This window comes from Orcinus orca, chromosome 3, assembly GCF_937001465.1.
Source record: "Orcinus orca chromosome 3, mOrcOrc1.1, whole genome shotgun sequence".
Lineage (NCBI taxonomy): Eukaryota > Metazoa > Chordata > Mammalia > Artiodactyla > Delphinidae > Orcinus > Orcinus orca.
Genome location: NC_064561.1, coordinates 57,664,446 through 57,685,456, shown reverse-complemented (window position 1 = coordinate 57,685,456; position 21,011 = coordinate 57,664,446). Strand labels below are relative to the sequence as shown.

At 49.0% G+C, this 21,011-nt stretch overlaps 1 protein-coding gene and 1 pseudogene across 1 annotated transcript; both read right to left on the bottom strand.

Annotated features, from left to right (window-relative positions):
- Positions 1-3,013: 3,013 nt before the first annotated feature.
- ATOX1 (antioxidant 1 copper chaperone) lies at positions 3,014-17,212 on the bottom strand. The gene is made up of 5 exons (XM_033406683.2): positions 17,056-17,212; positions 10,669-10,744; positions 10,417-10,470; positions 6,280-6,449; positions 3,014-3,152 (listed from the first exon to the last, which is right to left on the bottom strand). The coding sequence occupies exons 1-4, from the start codon at positions 17,059-17,061 to the stop codon at positions 6,325-6,327; spliced, it is 261 nt and encodes an 86-aa protein (XP_033262574.1). The 5' UTR covers positions 17,062-17,212; the 3' UTR covers positions 3,014-3,152; positions 6,280-6,324.
- LOC125963936 (60S ribosomal protein L27a-like) lies at positions 6,402-10,407 on the bottom strand (annotated as a pseudogene).
- Positions 17,213-21,011: the final 3,799 nt, after the last annotated feature.

The window sequence follows — 21,011 nt, the reverse complement described above, 5'->3', positions numbered from 1 at the left end:
TGAAAAACTGGAAACAAGTCCAGTGTCCATCAACAGTTGAATGAATAACACTTTGTGGTATGGCCATGCAATGGAATACTACTCAGTGATAGGAAGTGAGTATCTAATCACTGATACCTCAGTAACATGGGTGAATTTCAAAGTCACTGTGCCGAGCGGAAAAAGCCAGACAAAAATGAGTACATTCTGTATGATGGTTATTTAAATAAAAGTCTAGGAACTGCAAACTAATTGATAGTAGCAGAAAGCAGATGGTGGTTGCTTGAGGGGGGAGGGAGGGGTGGAAGGATTTCCCAGGGGCCTGAGGGGACTTTCCCAGGTGATAAATGTCATCACTCTGGTTATGGTTTACGTGAGCATGTATGTGTATCTTTAAAAATTACATATAGGCTTAAATTGTGTACAGTTTATTGAATGAAATTGTACCTCATTAAAGCTGTTAAAAACAAAAACACTTAAAAGTCAAAAACTTGTCCTTAACAGGAGGCAGGGACAGGAGATGACTTGCTCAAGCTCACTCAGAGCAGACGGGCTCCCTCTGCAGCCCACCCGGTCACGGGCGATGGACCCTCTCCCGAGTTCATGGGGGCTGTGAGGCTTCTCTCCAGCCCTGGGAATGTCAGCACTGGACACGGTAAGGCTTTGGCCACAGGGTGGGGTGGTCGACAGAGGCCAAGGAGCCGGGAACAGTGAGCCCCAGGGGGGGCTCCAGGCTGCTGTACTCACACCAGGGACCTTTGACAAAAACATAACCCTGCTGAAAGGATCAGACTAGGTGATCTCCACCTCTGTGAGATTAACTCAACAAATGCCCCCTGCACACCTACCACGTTTCTGGGTCTGTCCTGGTCCGCTGGCTTACAGGGACCAGATGAAGATGAATGACATGAACGCAAGGGCAGGACACACAATAAATGCCCCCCAGATGGCAGCCATTACACATCCATCAAATATCCCCTCAGTGCCTGTTCTGTGCGCTGAGGGAATAGATACGTGGCCTGATCCTTGAGGACAGGAAAGACACGTGGACGAAAAGCTTTGCCTCAGCCCCGAAGCTAGTGGGATAAATGCTGTGAGGGCCAAGAGGAGAAATAAATTACTTCCAGTTGTGGAGAGGTTTCATGCAGGCTGTGGTATGCAAGGGAAGAAAAGGAATTTGTACATGGCGACAGGCGGGGCTGGGGAGGTAGGCAGAGATCATGCCATTTCGGGGCAGCATAAACAAACGCAAGGCACCTGGGAGACACAGGAGGCGCGGTGGCTGCAGGGGGCGCTGGAAAAGCTGGGCAGGTGGGCTGGGGTCAGGTGCTGGGGAGAGCACCTGGGTGACAGGTGGACACATCTGCTCCTCCCTGCCACACCCTGCTGTGTGGTCTCATTTGCTCCAGCTGCTTGGGGCCTTGGCCTCAGCTGGAAACCTGGATTCCAGCGGGGGGTGGGGGGTAAGAGAAGAGTCAAAGGAAAGGAACTCCTCCAATGACCACTCGGCCCAAGACACCAGTGTCTTTACCCTTGGGCATTCCCAGTGGGCCAGACAGCCTGAACCAGGTCTCCTGGGAAGCTGTGAAAATGGAAAAACTCAAGTTTGTACTCCCAGCGCCCACAGAAACTGTCTTCAGTGTCTCCGTGGATGGTCAGAGCCAAAGAACACTGCCATCTTGTGGCCAAGGACCCTAGATACCATGAGGGCAGGGAGAGTCCCTGTGCCCCCAAGGGACCACAAAGGCAGAAATGGGCGAGACTTGTTTTAATACTCTAATAATGGGACCCAAATTATGCTCGCATACAGCTCAGAGTTGGCAAAGTTTCCAACTCTTACGTAAGGCCCCTGAGGTACAGATATGGTACGTTGTGCAGGTGAGAAAACTGCCTCTGGGAGAGATGAGGTGACTGGTCCAAGGTCACAGGTCGCCAAAGGCAGAGCTGGGTCTCATCCCAGGTCCAGCAGCGCTGGTCCCCAGTCACTGCCCAGTAGATGGTCAAAGCAGTGATTCTCAACGTGTGGTCCCCAAGACCTTTCAGAAGGAACACAAGGTCAAAACTATTCACACAAGATGCCTTTTTCTCTTTTTCTTACAATCATGCAGTGAAGTTTCCAGAATCTAAGTGCTGTGCAATGACCTCATCTCGCCCTGATGGCTAATGGGATATATGCTTGCGTATTCTTGTGTTTCAGAAATTCCTGTTTTAATTTCTGTTATGGCATAACCCGCATAACCATAAGCTCTTTGAGATACTCAGTAATTTTTAAGAGTGTAAAAGGGTCCTGGGATGAAACAGTTTGAGAGCTGCTGGCTTAAAGAAATATTTTTTAAAAATAAGTAAAGCTGTACAAACTAAAACATTTCCCTTTGTTTTGATATAATTGCATCAACTCTGTAAGGCACTAACTTTTAGGCTGACTGGAATTCTAATTGCCATTTCTACAGATCTTTGATTAATTAAATACACACAAAAATGTATGTGAATAGAGAATGTTCACTGAGTGATTACTAACTGACAAGCACTATCTAAGCGACTTACATGAGTCCCCTCATTTAATCCCTACAACCACCATTTGCAGATGCTGTTACATTTTATGCTTGCGGACACCAAGAGGTTACGTGGCCCAGCTGGGAGGTATGGAGCTTGGACTCTATCCCAGGCAGTCTGTCTTCGCTGCCTCTTCTCATTATTCTAACTGCCATACCATTTTACCTCCCTTAAATGCGATTCACTTGACAGACAAAAGTTTTTCACAATACAGAGTCTAAGAAAGTAGTGAAAAGAAAGAGGATCACCCACCTGATCCAACACCTTCACTTCTAGATGAGGAAAAGTGAGGCCCAGAGAGGGGAAGTGACTTGCAAAAGCTCACACAGCAAAGACTCAGAATCCATCGGACCTCTTTCGCCCAGTTGGGAGCTCTTAGAACTCCAACCCAAGCAAGCACTGCAGTTATCTCCTTCAGAGCAACAAGTGAGCAGCACAGCACGTAAGCAAGTGACATCAAGACCAGGCAAGAGACAACATCTCCAGCAAAATCGACTTGACTTTATTGCAAGGAAGCTATAGAAGAGCAGGGCAAGTGAGGGTCTCCGCAGGAACTACCATCGCTGAGCAGGATTGTCAGGTCCTAGATCTGTCTGGAAGGCAGGAGCTGGCTCAGCATCCTGGAAGAGAAGAGAAGTGAGGTGGAACACAGGCGCCATCTGCTGGGCACGTGGAGACATTACAAAAGCAGTAAAGGTTCACCAAGAGGCAGTTGTACCGGGTGAGGTGGGAAACCCAGGTGCTGGAGCAGCATGTCCAGCCCTGCATGCTGCTTCTACCAAGACTGCCTCTTGGCAGTCTTGACCAGAACCCATTGATCTTGCTAAGCCGGTCACCGCCGAGGCCCTCTTCTGGGGAACTCCCAGGGCTGCTGGGGCACCTTCCCTGTCCTGTTTCAACTTATACCAGAGGGCAACAAAAAAAATCACGAGCAAACAAATCTGCCGAGAGCCAGACGATCAAGGAAACTTCAGAACAATAAACATTCTATCTCTGGTTCCTGAACCTGGCTTCAAATCCGTCACTGGGCAGCCTCTTAAAACAGACTCAGAGACAGATGCTGCCTGGTGTGTGGGGTAAAAGCTTACCTGGTCAGTGATTCTCACCCAGTGCCATGCATACGAATCTCCAGGAGCCTTTTCATACTACACATGGTTACTGACAGATGTGCAGATGAAATTATATGATGCCTGAATATGCTGTGAATATGGGGGTGGAGAGAGCGGGCCATGGATGAAATGATGGCAATGACTTGATGGTCGTTGGATCTGGGTGATGGGTACGTGGAGATTCATTTTACTACCCTACTTGCATAGGTTCGACACTTCCTATAATAAAAAAGCTAAAATTAATTAATTAAAACTACTATGAGAACTATCCAGCCATAGAAAGGAATGAAGTACTGATACATGCTAAGCTTGGGTGAATCCTGAAAACATTATGCTAAGTGAGAGAAGCCAGACACAAAAGGCCACCTAACGTATGATTCCTTTTATATGGAAATATCCAGGGCAGGTGAGTCCAGGGGGCAGAAAGCGGATTGGTGGCTGCCAGGGGATGGAGAAAGGAGGCAGTGGGGACAGCCTAAATGGGTACAGGGAGTTTTTCTAGGGTGATGAAAAGTTTTGAAACTAGAGAGAGGTGGTGGATGTACAACATTGTGAATACACTAAAGGCCAATGAATGGTACACTTTAAAACGGTTAATTGCATGTCATGTGAATTTCATCTCAATAAAAAAAAGAGCCTACTATGAGAAAAATACACATTAAGCTACACATGGTTTACAACAGGTAAGTATTGCTTTTTTAGTCAAACAAAATTCACATGCTCAGGTCGGGAGTTTCCAATTCAAAGTGTCTACACTGGGGCTCCCCCACGTGTGTAGCCACCTGAGGAAGTTTTTTTTCTCTTCCCTCCCTCCATCCCTCCTTGTCACAGAGACTTTTATAAACACAGTCTTACACGGAGGCCCAATATAAAACGGGGCTACTTGGGATACATGGAGGGGCCTAGGGTCCCACCCACCCACCCTCCCCCCAAAACCCTAGGGATGCAGGAACCATGTGATGAACACTGGTATGGTAGAAATGTTACCCTCCCTTTAAGGATCATCCTTCATATTCAGAGGGATTTCACAGTAACCTCCACAAGGCAGGAAAGCAGGGCAGAGGTTATAGCCCCATTTTACAGGAGGGAGGACTAAGTCTCAGGAATGAAAGAGAAGTGTCCACTGTCAGAATGTGAAATGAGGGCAGAGCTAAAAACTAGACTCCTAGAATACTGATTATTCATCCTGGGCTCATGCCTGAACATGGTTCCTCCATGGGCAGGAAGGGGATGACGGAGACAGACACCTCTGACATCTCATGATTTGCACGTGATGTCACCAGATACACAGGACACTGCCACGGCTCAGATTCCAACGCACACCTTTAGGAAGGAGGCTGCAGCTGAAGTTCACTGCCATGGCCCAGCAGTCAGTTGTAGCTGGATGCCTGATTCTCAGCCTGCCCCTGGCACTCACCTGTGTGGGGCTTTGGTCAAGTCACTTCCCCTCTCCAGGCCTCATTTCCCTTAATTACAGTGAGAGCACTGACCGACATCAGGGATGTGGCGATTGTTGTAATACACGCATGAAGGGCATGAGAGGCACTACGGGGCCAGTGACTGCTAGGAGGGCTGTGCTGTGAAGGATTCTGAGACTGTGGCTAGGCATGGAGGGAAGGAATGCTGGATGGATGACTAAAGTCTGCCCTGGTTCCGCAGTGAAGGGTGCTGGCACAGTGTCACTAGCCTCCTTTCTGGATTATGTAAAATCAAAGGGAACATCCAGCTTAAACACGCTGCTGTTTTTTGTTTGTTTATGTTGTTTTTCACCTTTAACAGCTTTATTGGGGGTGTAACTGACATGCTATACGTAGACATATTTTAAGCGCACGATGTGATGATCTGTGACTTATCAATTGAATACACCCACATACCCTCACCACACTCAAGATAACGAACATTTCCAACCCCAAAGTCTCCTCCTGCCTCTCCTTGCCACCCCACATCATCAAGCAATCACGGATCTGCTTTGGTCGCTATAGGTTCGTTTGCATTTTTTAGAACTTTATATAAATGATATCATACAGTAGGAGATTCATTGCAGTTGTTGCATGGACAATAGTATTCAATTCTATGGCTATACCACAATTTGTTTATCTATTCATCTAGTGATGGACATCGGGTTGTTTCCAGCTTTTGGCTATTACAAGTAAAGCTGCTCTCAGTATTTACAAGTCTTCATATGGACAGTGCTTTCCATTTCTCTTGGGTAAATACCTGGCAAAGGAATGGCTGGGTCATATGGTAGGTTTTAAGAAACTACCAGATTGACCACAGTATTGTCTTTGCACCAGTCTGGGCAGAGGGCATGCTCAGGAAGCTGAGAACAGTTCCAAGTGGGGACAGAGGCCAAGGTGAACTAACTCACCTGGTCAGTGCACTGGACCACAAGGCTCAGGGCGTAGGTGTCACCTCTGACGGGACCGTTAAGTTATCAAAGCAAAAGACACACTGCTCAGGGCCATATGCTTAAACTTAAACCCTGCTGATCATGAAATGTACCCTGAAGTCATAGAGGGGACCCTGGGAGACATCACGAAGTGCTCCGTCTACTCACAGGGGGCTGGAAGGAGTCCCTGAGCTTGTGATTTGCATCCGGTGGAGACATATTTTGTTGCAGTGTCGGGGCCTCACCCACCTGCCCACTTTGGTCCATCCTGCAGGCTGGGGGCCCAGGCCCTCGCTACTTGGGGCCGAGGTAGGAAACGGCCTTTCCTGTTTTCCCCAGGGTCTCCAGCAGAGTGTCCACGCTGTGCTCAGAGTCGACGCAGACCTTCTTGTTGGGCAGGTCAATGTCAAATTGAACTCCTGCAGGAAGGGTGGTGAGGGGGGACAGAGACGTTCCCAGTCAGGCTCCTGAATTATTGACCACCACCCTTCCCTTCTCCTCTAGACCAAGGATTGGCACACCTCTCCTGAAAAGGGCCAGAGAGCACATGTTTTAGGAACTGTGGGCTGCATAGTCTTCTGTATATTGTTTTTACAACCCTGTAAAAATGTAAAAACCATTGTCAGCTGTGCAAAAACAGGCTGTGGGCTGGATTGGGCCCAGGGGCTGTAGTTTGCCCATCCCTGCTCTAGATGGGGGCTTTAAAAATTTTGTTTTCTTAATTGCAAAAGTAATACGGACACACTTTTTTTCTTTTTTGGCCGCGCCACACGGCATGTGGGATCTTAATTTCCCTACCAGGGATTGAACCCGTGCCCCCCTGCAGTGGAAGGGCGGAGTCTTAACCACTGGACTGCCAGGGAAGTCTCCAGACACACCATTTAAAAAGAAAAAAGGCAAGCATTTCTGAATAAAATTTGAAACTGTAAGGCCCCTACTATTTCCTACCTCTAAGGATCACTGAACAATAGGGCCCCTATCCAGTGTTTCTCCCTGATGGACAAATGAAAAGTAATTCCCCAAAGTGGCATCATACTCTGTAAACAGGTCTTGCTATATGTCACTTTCCAATGTCCAGGATATCTTGCCATCTCAGTGCATACAGACTTACTTCATTCTTTTTTAACAGCTACACCATATCCCATAGTGTGGATGTACCATCCATCTACTCAGTCCCCCTCTGAAGGACACTGAGGTTGCCTCCAATCTCTCACTATGATCACAACAATGTAAACATACTTGAACGTATCTTATAAAACTTGTGGAAATATTTCTATACCACGAATTCACAGAATGGAAATTGTGGGGCAACAGACTGGCACACTTTTTATTTTTTTCATTAGCAATTCATGATGTATTTCGTTGAACATTAAGACTCCTATGCACAGGGACCCATAAGTCCTGACAACTGCTTTCTAGAATCCGAACCACTCTGATAAAAAAAAAAGCCCTGGTGTGTTTAAAATTCAGATTGTTGGGCCCCATTCCAACATTCTGATTATGACCAGAATGGTTTGGTCTGAGATGAGGAAGCCAGGTGGAAGAACCTTAGACTGAGGAAGTAAGTTCCAAAGAACCACTTCTATCCTACCACTGACCCATCTTTCCAACGTGACTCAGCAAAATGTGGTAAAGATCATGAGTTTTCCCCCCCTGAGTCCCATGGAACAGTTAAGGGCACATTCTCCCACTCATTTATAAATTCAGAGCATACAATGGCAATAGGCTTTTCAACGATATGTCCATTATCAACAGGTAGCATTCTCACTTTCAAAGTGAGAAGCCTCAAATTAGGTAACCAGCCAAGGCCTCATTCTAAGTGTTGGTGCCATGTCTTCCATACTCTGAGGGGAGCTGGCAAAGGAGCCCAGGTCTTCATTCCCTAACTCCTAGAACCCGTTAGGTGGGTTTCGGTACAGGTAGGGAGGTAGAAGTGCCAAAGAACCTACACTCACACCAGACGAGGAAAGCACTTGTTATCCTTTAATGCAGCGGTCCCCAACCTTTTTGGCACCAGGGGCCGGTTTTATGCAAGACAGTTTTTCAGGCGATGGGGAGGGCGATGAGGAGCAGTGATGGGGAGCGACGATGGGGAGGGAGATGGGGAGTGGCGATGGGGAGGGCAATGGGGAGCGGCGATGAGGAAGGGCGATGGGGAGGGCGATGGGGAGCGGCGATGGGGAGGGCGATGGGGAGCAGTGATGGGGAGCGATGATGGGGAGGGAGATGGGGAGCGGCGATGGGGAGTGGCAATGGGGAGGGTGATGGGGAGAGCAATGGGGAGCGGCAGATGAAGCTTCGCACACTCGCCCGCTGCTCACCTCCTGTTCGCTGGGCTGGGCTGGGGAGGGCATGGTGTCGGGGACCCCTGATTTAATGAATCTCCCACCATGTAGCTTCAAGCTGCCAGGACACAAGCCCCACCCGCACCCTTCATCTTCTCCTCAGCTCTTCTGCTGAAGAATTTGGACTTCCCAATGACAGGCTGCTTTGGGAGCTTCCCCTCCCCCAGAACTTTGCAGTAACCCAATCGCACTACATCAGTGACAGGAGCAGCTCCAGTCTTGTTCTTGGCAGCATTTACCCGTGTCTGCTCGCTGACCAAGGTCTACAGTTTATCAAGGTTGACGGCTGGGCAGAAGCTCTAGTTCCTCGTTAAGGGATAACGCCTAATACCAACTTTCCCAAAGTATCCTGCGTGATATCTGTCAAAGTTGATCCTGTGGTGATGCATGCCACCAGCATTACCGTGGCCTCCCGGGTGCTTCCAGTGTTTGATGATGCAGCCGTGGCCATGGCTCAGGTGGCCCCTAAGTTTCCGGGTCTTCCTTAGTCCAGATGGCATGTTGGCGGCCGAGATAAAAGAGGAAGGCCTCTGCAAAGTCTCGTGGGCTATTGAGCACAGGGGCCTAGCACACTTTAAATATTCATAGGTTTTGCAAAACTGCCCTCCTAAAGGGCTGTGCCCATTTGAAGCCCCTCGGTGGCATAGGGGAATAGGTACAAATGGGTCTTCTTGAAACAACAGAGGGAGAATCCCAGGCCTGGCTTCACCACTGACTGGCTGAGTCCTGCCTATCACAGGCCTCAGGTTCCCCATCGGTACATGAAGGAGTTGGGGTCAGCCAGCCCCTGTGGGCTCTCCAGTTCAAGTATGCCACTGCTCTGTGATTCCTCAGGCCCAGCACTGCTCATCTGTGGCCCCGACTAGCTCAGAAAACCCTTCTGACCCTTCTTAAGCGGCCACCCCAAGTGGGGACAGTAGTGAAAGAGGGAGAGATACCTGCCCAAGCTCAAAGGCAGATCCTCAGGTGCCAGTGAAGGGGCCTGAAAAAGCACACGGCACGGGATTTAGTCCTAACCTCTGACTCTGTACCTAATGGATACCAGGGAGAGGGCAATGTATCCTGGCTGCACTCTGGGTTTTGTCTTTTGGTTCAGAAGTGTCTCCCTCCTCTTTGGAGCAAATATTCTGGTGGCATCACAGAGCTGGAAGACACTCTGGCATCATCTGACCCAGTGGATTTCAAGCTGTGTTTCTGGTAGCCCAGGTTCCTGGACAGGTGTCCTGGAGCCAGCAAGAGTGAAAGCAGGCCCTCCCTCACTTCATGCAGAGCTGGTGCTTGCATAGAAGGGGTTGTGAGCAGAGTTATACTGTTAAAGCATCCACAGCAAAGCTGAGAGGCTGACTTTCCCATACCGTAGCTGGGGAAAGCCAGGCCCCGGGAGAGGAGGCCAAGGTCACATGGCAAGTCAGCAGCCAGGTTCTTTTCACTGTTTCAGATTCTTTTACAGTTCAGATTCCAGTTTACAGTCTAGAAACCAGCCATGGACTCACTGTGGGACACTGGGCAAGTCACTTCCCCTCCTGGGGCCTGGTGTCAACATCCCCATTCCACAGACGGAAAGTACAGCTCAGAGGACGGTGTTAAGTGCTGACGAGATGACATCCACATGAAAGCCCGTTGAAAACTGGGTGTTACTATTATCCAGGGTGAAAAGACTGACTGCCCCAGCACTACCACAACTCTGACCACAGCTCGTCATGACTTCATGGAGCCCCAGGACCAGACCCCAGCCCTCTCTGGGCCTCCGTTTCCCCAGATGAGAATTGAGGGGACTGGAGGAGATTAATGGTTTTCTAAATACACCCAGAAGAGGTGCTTTAGGAGTTCTGCACAGGACTGATCCAAAGTTTATTTCTTAAAATGTTACAGCTTCTAAAAATCTTAATAGAAAATGACACTCAAGTGTGTCACATAACAAAAGTTATCACACTGGAGACGAATGTGATTACCAACATACTAAGTAGTACTGCCAGGGCTCCACGTGGCCAAATCCCAGCTCTGCCACTACTGGCTGTGTGACCCCAACAGGTTACTTAACCTCTCTGAACTTCAGTTCCCTCCTGCTTGAAATGGAGATGGTCAAAGCAGCTACCTGAAATGGTCAGGGTGAGGATTAAATGATGTGATCCACGGAAGCCACGAAGCAGAGTACTTGGCATATGCTAAGTACTCAATATGTTTTGGTGTTACTGTTAGCAGCTTAAACTCAAGCTTCTCCCGTCCCATGCCTACATGCATTTAATATAAGTGTATCTGTCTCCCCACCCCCATCCGCGGGCCACACACTCACCTCCCAGCTTGTTGAGGACCCGAGTGACTGCATTAGAGCAGCCTTCACAGGTCATGTCCACGGAGAACTCGTGCTTCTGAAACAAAGGAGACCATGAGCCAAGTCCATAAGCCAAGTCCCCACTAGCATGCAGGCCCACTCGGGAGCCAAGACGCAGGGCAGAGAAAAAGGCAAGATCCGGCTTTCATCACACTCCCCAGGAGCCTGAGGGAGCCCCACTCTCTTAAACTGTACAGTAACTAAGGGTTTCTGTATCTCACAGGTGGTTGCGTTAAAGGACAGAATCCCTCGAAACCCTTTAGCTGCGTCTGGGACACGCGAGAAGAATCACCTGGGAAGGTAGTTTAAGATGTTGGTTTCTAGTCTCATCTTCAAAGCCCTGATTCTTCAGCTATGGGGTTGTCTCAGGATCACTAATAACTCTAATGTGGGTGGGCCCCATGCTCTGAACAGTGCTGATCTGGTGGTCTTAATTATGCATTAAAAGATCACTCTCTGCATTAGACTCACCTGGGAGCTTACAAAAACTATAGGTTCCAAGGGGAGAAAGCGGGAGGTGGCGAGCGTGGGATGAATTGGGAGATCGGGATTGACATATGTACACTAATATGTATAAAATGGATAACCAATAAGAACGTGCTGTATAAAAACAAACAAACAAACAAAAACTATAGGTTCTGGTCAGCAAGTCAGAGGGCTGAGGCATCTATTATGGTCAATAAGCTTCCCTGGTGACTCTGAAATATGGAGACCACTGCTGCCATCCAAGTGCTTCAGAGGCAGCACCTGAATCCTGGGAAGGGAGAGGATTTGCCTGGGCTCCCAGTGAGCTGAATCTGGGCCAGTAAGGGAACCCAGGCTCCTGGACTCTGCATGAGGGCTCAACATCCTACAGTCTCCAGGATATCTAACAAACCAAGGGCCTGAAGGCAAGCTCCCAGAAGATGAGGCTTTGCTACGTTCACTGCTGCAACCCCAATGCTTGGAACAGTGAGCGCCTGGCACAGAGCAGGGGCTTAACACATTTTGTTGGGTGAATGGATGTTTGACACAGCTGGTTGAACAACCCTGGGTCCTTCCTTTGCTTTCCAACAAAGGTTACTTATACCAATACTTCCCTTATTTTAAATCTCTGGAAATGAGACCTGGCTTCAGATCCCAGCTCTGGCACTTAGTAGCTGTGTGGCCACGAGTAAGTTACTTAACTCCTTTGTGCCTTGGTTTCTATATCTGCAAAATGGGGATGAAAGTCCCTCTCCAGGCTGGTGAATGGGATGAACACAAGATTTTAAGTGTGGTAGCCAGCATGCAAGATGGCCCAGTGATCTCTGCTTCCTGGTATTTATGCCCTTGAGTAGTCCTATTCCACAATGTCTCAGGGTTGGCCTGTGTGTCCGGTAGAATATGGCTGAAGTGACGTTAGGTGACCTTGGAGGCTAACGCATAAAAGACATTGTGGTTTCTGCCTTACTCTCTCTGGGATCCTTCACTCTGGAGGAAGCTGGCTGCCATGTCCTAAGGACCCTCTGGCAGCCCTATGGAGAGGTGCACATGGTGAAGAGCTGAGCCCTCCAGCCAACAGCCGTGTGAGGGAGCCAACTTGGAAGCAGATCCTCCTTCAGAGGACCACAGCCCTGGACAACATCTTCACTGCAGCTTCCATGAGAGACCCTGAGCCAGAAATACCAGCTAATCTGCTTCCACATTCCTGACTCTCAGAAACTATAAGTTAATAAATATTTCTTGTCTCAAACCACTAAGTTTTGGGGGTAATTACTCAGAAGTAATAGTTAATTCATATGTTAGGTAAAGAGACTGGAGCCTAGTAGTAGGTTCCACTGGGGTAAAAAGTTGGCTATTGGGGGAATTCCCTGGCGGTCCAGTGGTTAGGACTCTGTGCTGTCACTGCTGAGAGCCGAGGCTCAGTCTCTAGCCACGGAACTAAAATGCCACAAACCACTCGGCGCGGCGAAAAAAATTCTTGAAAAAGCTATCAGATTATTAGTATTACTTTGTTCCACTTCCGTTTTTTCTGTCCCTTTAAAAAACTATGGCTACGTTTTCCATGGAGCTTTTCAAATCTCTTTGGAATTGAAAATTGGAATTTGGAATTGGAATTGGAATTGGAATTCTGGGCACAGCACTGTGTCTTGCTGGAAGACCTCAGGCAAAATCCCTGCCCTTAGGGGCCCCAGTCCACTTATCTATACCAAAAGGGCATTAGCCAATTCAGTTTCCTCAGCCTCCGTGCACAGAAGAATCACAGGGGTACTTGGTGACTGGGCAGCTCTGCAGGCAGCTGCCTCAGTGAGCTCTGTAGCTCTGGGTGGGCCCCGTGACTCTCCATTTTTAACCCACTGAGGAGAAACAGAGGGGTGAGACCCCACACTTGAGAAACATTGGTCTAAATGGCTTCTCAGGCTCTTTCCAAGTCTCAAACCACCTTTGGGTCTGGGTTATCATCATGCTGTACAGGGGAAACTGAGGCCAAGAGTGAAGCAGTTTGGTTTCTCGGTGCTGAATTACATAACCATCATTACAAACATCATGACACAACCAGGAGACCACTATTTTATGGAGGCCAAATCTGCCAAACCTGCCTTAAAGAAAATGGTGAGTCTTTCGTTTTTTCTAAACACCTCTGATCCCTTCAGCTCATTGTGTGACTGTTCAGCAACCACCACAGCAAATTCTGGTAATAAGGATTTCTAGGGAGGATTCCATCATCTTGTCTTTAATGGGTGGTTCTCAGAACAAAGCATCACCCAGGAGCTTGCCAGACTGCAGACTCTCAGGTCCCACCCCAGGCCTCCTGAATCAGAATCCTTTTTTTTTTCTTTTTTTCCAGAATCTTCATTTTTAACAAGACACCCAGCGCATTCCTGCCCACATTATAGTTTGAGATGCTGCTCTAGCACACAAACTGGCAAACTACAGCTTGCCTGCCACCTGGTTTTATAAAGTTTTACTGGAACACAGCTAAGCTCATTCATCTACTTTCACACTAGAATGGCAGAGTTGAGGAGTTGTAACAGACCACATGGCTCATGGAGCCTTAGGTATTCACTATCTCGCCCTTTAAGAAAAAGTTTGCTGGGCTTCCCTCGTGGCGCAGTGGTTGAGAGTCTGCCTGCCAATGCAGGGGACACGGGTTCGTGCCCCGGTCCGGGAAGATCCCACATGCCGCGGAGCGGCTGGGCCCGTGAGCCATGGCCGCTGAGCCTGTGCGTCCGGAGCCTGTGCTCCGCAGTGGGAGAGGCCACAGCGGTGAGAGGCCCGCGTACCGCAAAAGAAAAAGAAAAAGTTTGCTGACTCCTGCTCTAGAATAACTGGTAATCAAGATTCATCAGTGGTTGGTACCTGTACACCCATCCAAAACTTTAATGGGTTTGTAAGACCAATATAAAACCCAAATCTAATGAGTGCCCACTATGTGAAATGCTCTTTATATAGTATCTCAGTCCTTACCCAGCCTGGAAAGGGAGCTAGTCACCGTACTACATGTAGGAGAAAACTTGAGGTTCCAGGGGTTAACTAAGCCACCCACAGTCCTGTGGTGGGTATGCGTTGAGGATGGGATGTGAACCCAGGCTTTTCTGGTTCCAGGGACACCTTGCTGGCTCTGGACCAGCAAATGGGGCTGCCACCCCCCACAATGATGACTCTTAGCAGGAGACCTGAGATGGGGACACCTTGTGAAGGAACCCAAGTTTTTGCTGCCCGAGGACTTGAAGTCAACAGATCTCTAAAGCTTTCTGTTGTTGGCTACAGACAGCGGGTCTCCTTCCCTCCTGCACCGTACAGAGGTCAGAAGCCAGCAGACGGCTTCCGTTGCGCAATCATTACAATTCAGTCCTCTCCTCCTCCACCTCTGAGTTGCAAAAGTAAATATGGGGTTGTGGAAAGTCTCCTTCCTGCGCAGAATAATCCTGTCTTTACAGAGAATCCCAAGGCCGGCCCCACCAGCGAATGCTTGACTTTGCACAGTCCCAGCCCCTCTGAGCCTCTGCTCTGTCACCTACAAAACGGGTCCTGTAACGTAGAGGAAAAAGCCTAGTCATCTGTGCAATGCTTTAACAGAATCTCAGAACTGGAAGGGTGGGAATGGAACGGGGCCATACTATCCAGACCCCTCCCAGAGACGAAATGCTTTCTCATATATCCGGGACGTTCAATTTTTGAAGACCCTGATGATTGGGAATTTACTATTATTAGAGTGCCTACTATGTGCCAGGCACTGTGCATGCATGTCCTCGTTTAATCGCCACAACACCATGAGGTAGGCATTATTATTATCCCTTTTTTTTTTTTTTGGTGGTACGCGGGCCTCTCACTGTTGTGGCCTCTCCCGTTGCGGAGCACAGGCTCCAGACGCGCAGGCTCAGCGGCCATGGCTCACGGGCCCAGCCGCTCTGCGGCATGTGGGATCCTCCCAGACCGGGGCACAAACCCATGTCCCCTGCATCGGCAGGCGGACTCCCAACCACTGCGCCACCAGGGAAGCCCCTATTATCCCTTCTTGACAGATGAGGTTAGGTCACTCACTCAGAGTGACACAGCTAGTGAATAGCAGGGCCTAGACCTACCCAAGCCTAAACTTTTAGCCACTGTGGTCCTTGTTAACATAGGGTTGAAACCTGCCTGCCTATAGTTCTACCAATTTGTCCTAGGTCTACACAAGACCTACCATTTCTTCGGGACTATGTCAGTGGCTGAGCTACATATTTTACTGGGATTTTTCCAGTTACTACTAACAACAGCCCTGTGAGGTCAGTTTTTACCCCCATTTTACACTGAAATCAAGGCACAAAGAGGTAAAACAGCTTGCCTGAGGTCACGCAGCTGGCAAGGGGGGTGGGGTAGGGCACAGATTTTTCAAAGAGGTTTCTGAGATTCCAAGTGTTTTGTGCGAGAAACCTCTCAGGTGACACATCAATCCCTTTCCAGTTTTGGTGTGAGTCTCCTTCAGCTGTTCATCTCGTGGTATACGGCCAAGTGCCCACTTCATTTGGATCATCCACTCTGGTGGGTCTTTTGTTCGTCAAAATTCCCAGACGTGAACATAGAATAGAGCCATCCTCAAGCTGGCCTTTCCCTCACTGCCATCCCCCACAAAAGGTTGGCAGCCTCCGCCATCCCAGTCCCAGAGTGATTAATGCTGTCCTCTGACATTGCCACAGGCAGATTTGCTCAGCTGGGAGGGCTGATTCTCTCAGGTTCTTTGTCCATACTTTGTGTCGTCTGAGGATTTGTCTCAAGGCACCTGGCAAGACCCAAGGGAAATGACACCTGAGATGTTTGTGGCCTGGCCCAGGAGGCCTCTGGCTCACCTGTCAGCTCCCCAAAGCTAGGCCGCTAGGACACAGGGCATCTGTGGGACACCTCTGTGTACCCACTTGGAGCAAGGCCAGAAAACCAGGCACCCTGGGGGAAAGTGCTAAACACCACCAATCCAGCCAGTAGCCCTGGGATGCAACTGGGATCAGAGCTTCCTCCCAAGCCGGTATGACTACTTTTGTTGGACATGTATCATGTGGTGAGGTCAGGAGAGACTGGGCCCCTGAAGATAAGGGGCTTAATCCTGGCTGCACCCATCTCCCAACACCACCTTGAATAAATTAGTGGGATTTTAATGTTTGTTTGTTTGTTTTTATCTGCAAAAGGCCTTAATCTTTTACCTACATAATGAGGCCATGAGTCTTATCATGTATACTGGATGGTAAGACTGAGTGAGCGGTTCATCCCTCCCCAGACTCTGCCACTGAGCAACTGGCGACTTTGGGCAGGTCCCTGAACCTCTCTGTAGCTCACGGGTTCAGGTTCATAAAGTGACCTGTAGAAAAGGTTAAAAGCACTGTCTCCATTCAGTGTGGCCCAGCGCTGACCTGAAACTCAGACACAGTGGGCAGAAGAAGGGAAGACAAACACGGATCTCCAAACTCCTGTCCTGTCCGGGAGGTAACAGTCACCCCAAGCCCCTCTTTCAGGCCAGCTCCGCGGTAAGGGGCATCCATGTGGGAGACGCAGGGACTAGCCATCCCAGTTCCGGATCGCCACCGACTCCCTGTGTGACCTCCAGCGACTCTCTGCCCCTCGCTGGGTCTCAGTTTCCTCGTCTTTGCAGGGAAGCTTTAGGCTTGTAATCGCTTGAAGGCCTTGCAGCTTCAATGTTCTGAAGCCTGACTGCCAGATAAAACTCCCTTGGGATCCGATTTTCGGGAGGGTCGAAGAAGCTGGGGGCTGGGTGGGGAGGAGTGAGAAGAGGGGCGACAGCTCCGGGCGCGGCCTGAGCCCTTCAAGAGGGACCTCTGGCCAAAAGGCGGTGCAGCCGAAGCACAAGCCGGAGGCCGCGGGTCTGCGCGGGGCGGGGACGGCGCGACAACTTACCGGCATGACTGAGGAGCTGGCTGCAGGTACTGGAGCGAGGGCGCTGCTTCCCCCGGCTCTGAGAGCGGACGCCAGTGCGCTTCCGGGTGTGCACGCGGGGGAGAGCCGCCCTCTGGCCCAGGCCCCGCCCACTCCGGTCCCGCGGGCTGGCAGCTGCCTGAAGACCGTAGGCCTCCCCGCCTCCTTCCGGCTGGGACGGGGCCACTGGAGCCCCGCCACGACTACGCTGGGCGGTGGGCGGGATGTTAGGCGAGCCTGCCTTGCTTGTTAGCCATTTTTAGAACTCCTGCTCCGCGTCAGGCTTGTATTAGGGGGCTGGGAATACTGGGGCCCCCGCGCTGTGAACAGGACAAACTCCACCCCCCACCCTCCCATCCCTCCCTCCCTAGAGGGACAATCTCAGTTACTCAGTCAGTATTTGTTGATTGCCAACCATGGGCCGGCACTGTGCTAGGCATCCAAGATGCAGTAGTGGAAAAGACACAGCCTAGTAGGGAGCCAGGGAAGCAGGCGATGATAATGCAAGATAATGCAAGTGTTAAAGGAGCTGTGTATTTGGAGCGAAGAAAGGATCTCTAACTCAGGGGCGGTTCGTGAAGAGAGGAGACTTCCAGAGGAGGAAGTCTTCGTTCATCTGAAGATGGAAGATGGGCCAATTGGGAAGGAAGGAGACAGAACAGCATGTAAAAGTTGAAAGACATTAGAGGGCATGCCTTGGGAGGCAGAGATATTCAGATTGAGGGGCAAGCACGGAGAGAGATGGAGAAACGAAGCTGCAAAGACAGGAGACCCACAGATGCTCTAGGACACTTACAAAGAGGTGTACCAAGACCCAGAACTTCAGACACACACACACACACACACACACACACACACACACACACACACACACACACACACACACACACACACACACACAGAGTACCAGGCTGGTTCTGTCCTTGTAATATCCAAGGGGCTCCCTCCAAGTTAATAGCTTCAAAGATCGCTCATCACTAGAACTGCTTGGAGAGCTTATTAAAAACTCAGACTTCTAGTCCTTTCATTAGATACACTGTCCCTTAATTTCCAGGTGTATTTTTAGTCTGCGTCCTCCTTCTGGTTTGGGGAACCACGTTGAGGAAAACTATAGTCTTTTTTTTTTTTTTTTTGGCCAAGCAGGCATGCAGGATATTAGTTCCAGGGATCAAACCCGTGCCCCCTGCAGTGGAAGCACAGATTCTTAACCACTGGACGGCCAGGGAAGTCCCAAATTATAGTCTTAACACATACCTGAAACCTTTTTGAGAAAGTGTGCTGGTTGTTGATTTATTGTCTCTTAGCTCCAATTCATCCTTTTTTGTTTTTTAAAGCGCTCATTCATGTAATTTTATTTTTTTTTGAATTTTTATTTTTTATATAGCAGGTTCTTATTAGTTATCTATTTTATACATATTAGTGTGTATACGTCAATCAAAATCTCCCAATTCATCCCACCACCACCACCACCGCCCCCAGCCACTTTCCCCCCTTGGTGTCCATACGTTTGTTCTCTATATCTGTGTCTCTATTTCTGCCCTGCAAACCTGTTCATCTGTGCCATTTTTCTAGGTTCCACATATATGCGTTAATATACGATATTTGTGTTTCTCTTTCTGACTTACTTCACTCTGTATGACAGTCTCTAGATCCATCCACATCTCTACAAATGACCCAATCTCGTTCCTTTTTATGGCTGGGTAATATTCCATTGTATATGTGTACCACATCTTCTTTATCCATTTGTCTGTCGATGGGCATTTAGGTTGCTTCCATGACCTGGCTATTGTAAATAGTGCTGAAATGAACATTGGGGTACATGTGTCTTTTTGTCCAATTCATCCTTTTTGCCTGCTTGTGAAAATCTGGACCCATTAAACATTGTTTTTTCATTGCCTGATGGCAGGATGTTAAGCTTTGCCAGTAAAGGCTCTGGAGAGACACTAGAGGAGAAAAGCTTTTCCTTTCTGATTCCAGTGTGCTCGCTTTCCAGGCTCTTGCAGGATGTGTGATTGGCCTCTGCCTAGCTTCTGAGGATGGCTTCCCCAGCACCAGGCTCCTGCTGTGTACAGGGACCAGCAGCACCTAGCAGCCAGCAGCTTCTCCCAGTACCTGCCCTGCTTATGCACTTTCATAGAGTAACTACAGTGAGATGATTCTCTGTGAACAGCTTTCTCCAGCATTCTAGAGGGCAGTTTTCCAGCTCAGAGGGTGAATTTCTAGCAAGTTCCACCAGCATGATACCATAGCCACTCCTCTGCCATTCACAAGGGTTGGATCTCAGCCTGGGTGTGTGGGGTGCAGGATTCTTCTTTACTATTTTAGCCTTGTGGGCAGTGGCTTCTCCCCGAATCTGCTACTCCTATATTCTTTAGTGTTCTGTTTACCTCTTACTAGCCAATCCTTCATTACTCTAGCTCCATTATAATCTTTAAACTCTTCTATTTCTAATTATGGTGTGGTTTCCCTCTCCTGATTGAACCCAGACTGATTCAGGGAGTGACAACTTGCCTACTTCAGTTTAGGAAAGAGGATAATGGTTCCACCCTTAGTCTAAGTTCAAGGAAAACAGGATATCCCTGGTGGTCCAGTGGTGAAGACTCTGCCCTTCCGTGGTTAAGAATCCGCCTGCCAATGCAGGGGACACGGGTTTGATCCCTGGTCTGGGAAGATCCCACATGCCGCGGAGCAACTAAGCCCGTGCGCCACAACTACTGAGCCTGCTCTCTAGAGCCCGCAAGCCACGACTACTGAGCCTGCGTGCCACAACTACTGAAGCCCATATACCTAGAGCCCTTGCTCTTCAACAAGAGAAAACACGACAATGAGAAGCCCATGCACCGCAATGAAGAGTAGCCCCAGCTCACGGCAACTAGAGAAAGCCCGCGCACAACAACAAAGACCCAACGCAGCCAAAAATAAATAAATAAAATAAATAAATTTTTTAAAAATTAAAAAAAAAAAAGACTCTGCCCTTCCACTGCAGGGGGCACGGATTTGATCCCTGGTCCGGGAACTAAGATCCCACATGCCACACGGCCAAAAAAAAAAAAAAACCTTAATTTTCAAGGAAAACAGAAGGGGTAAGTCTAAACCAGGACCAGTCGCTGACTCACACTGATCCTAGATGACTAGGCCCACCAGCATGGGGAGTAGAAGGGGCATGGATATTAGAGCCTGTCCTAATCTGCTCAGGCTGCTGTAAGAAAATACTGTATCACAGACTGGATGGCTTAAGCAACAAAAAGTTATTTCTCACAGTTCTAGAAGCTGGGAAGTCCAAGATCAAGATGCCAGCCCATTTGGTTTCTGGTGAGAGCTCCCTTCTTGGCTTGCAGACAGCTGCCTTCTTGCTATGTCCTCACAGGGTCAAACGAGCTAGCTCTTGTGTCTCCTTCTCCTCTTACAAGTGCACCAGCTCTACTGAATTAGGGCCCCCCCTCTTTTAACCTTTATCACCTCCTCACAGGCCCTGTCTCCAAATACACTCACATTGTGTGTGTGTGGGGGGGGCTTAGGGCATCAACTATGAATTTTGGGGGAACACATTTCAGTCCATAGCAAAGCCATGTATACCACAGTTTGAATCTTAGCCCTATCATTTACTAGCTGTCTATCCTTGGACAGATTACTTTACCTCTCTAAGGCTCAGTATCCTCACTTACAAAAGGGAGCAGTTTGGGACTTCCCTGGCCATCCAGTGGTTAGGACTCCGCGCTTCCAGTGCGGGGAACACGGGTTCCATCCCTGGTCAGAGAACTAAGATCCCGCGTGCCGTGCGGCACGGCCAAAAAAGTAAAAATAAAGTGTTTAAATAAAAGGGAGTAGTTAAGATAACTATATACGTTTTTATCCAAACCTCTAGTTGGTGAAAGGCGATACCATTAATAATGTTGTCAGGACAACAGGCATATACCATGACTGTTCCAGGGCATATG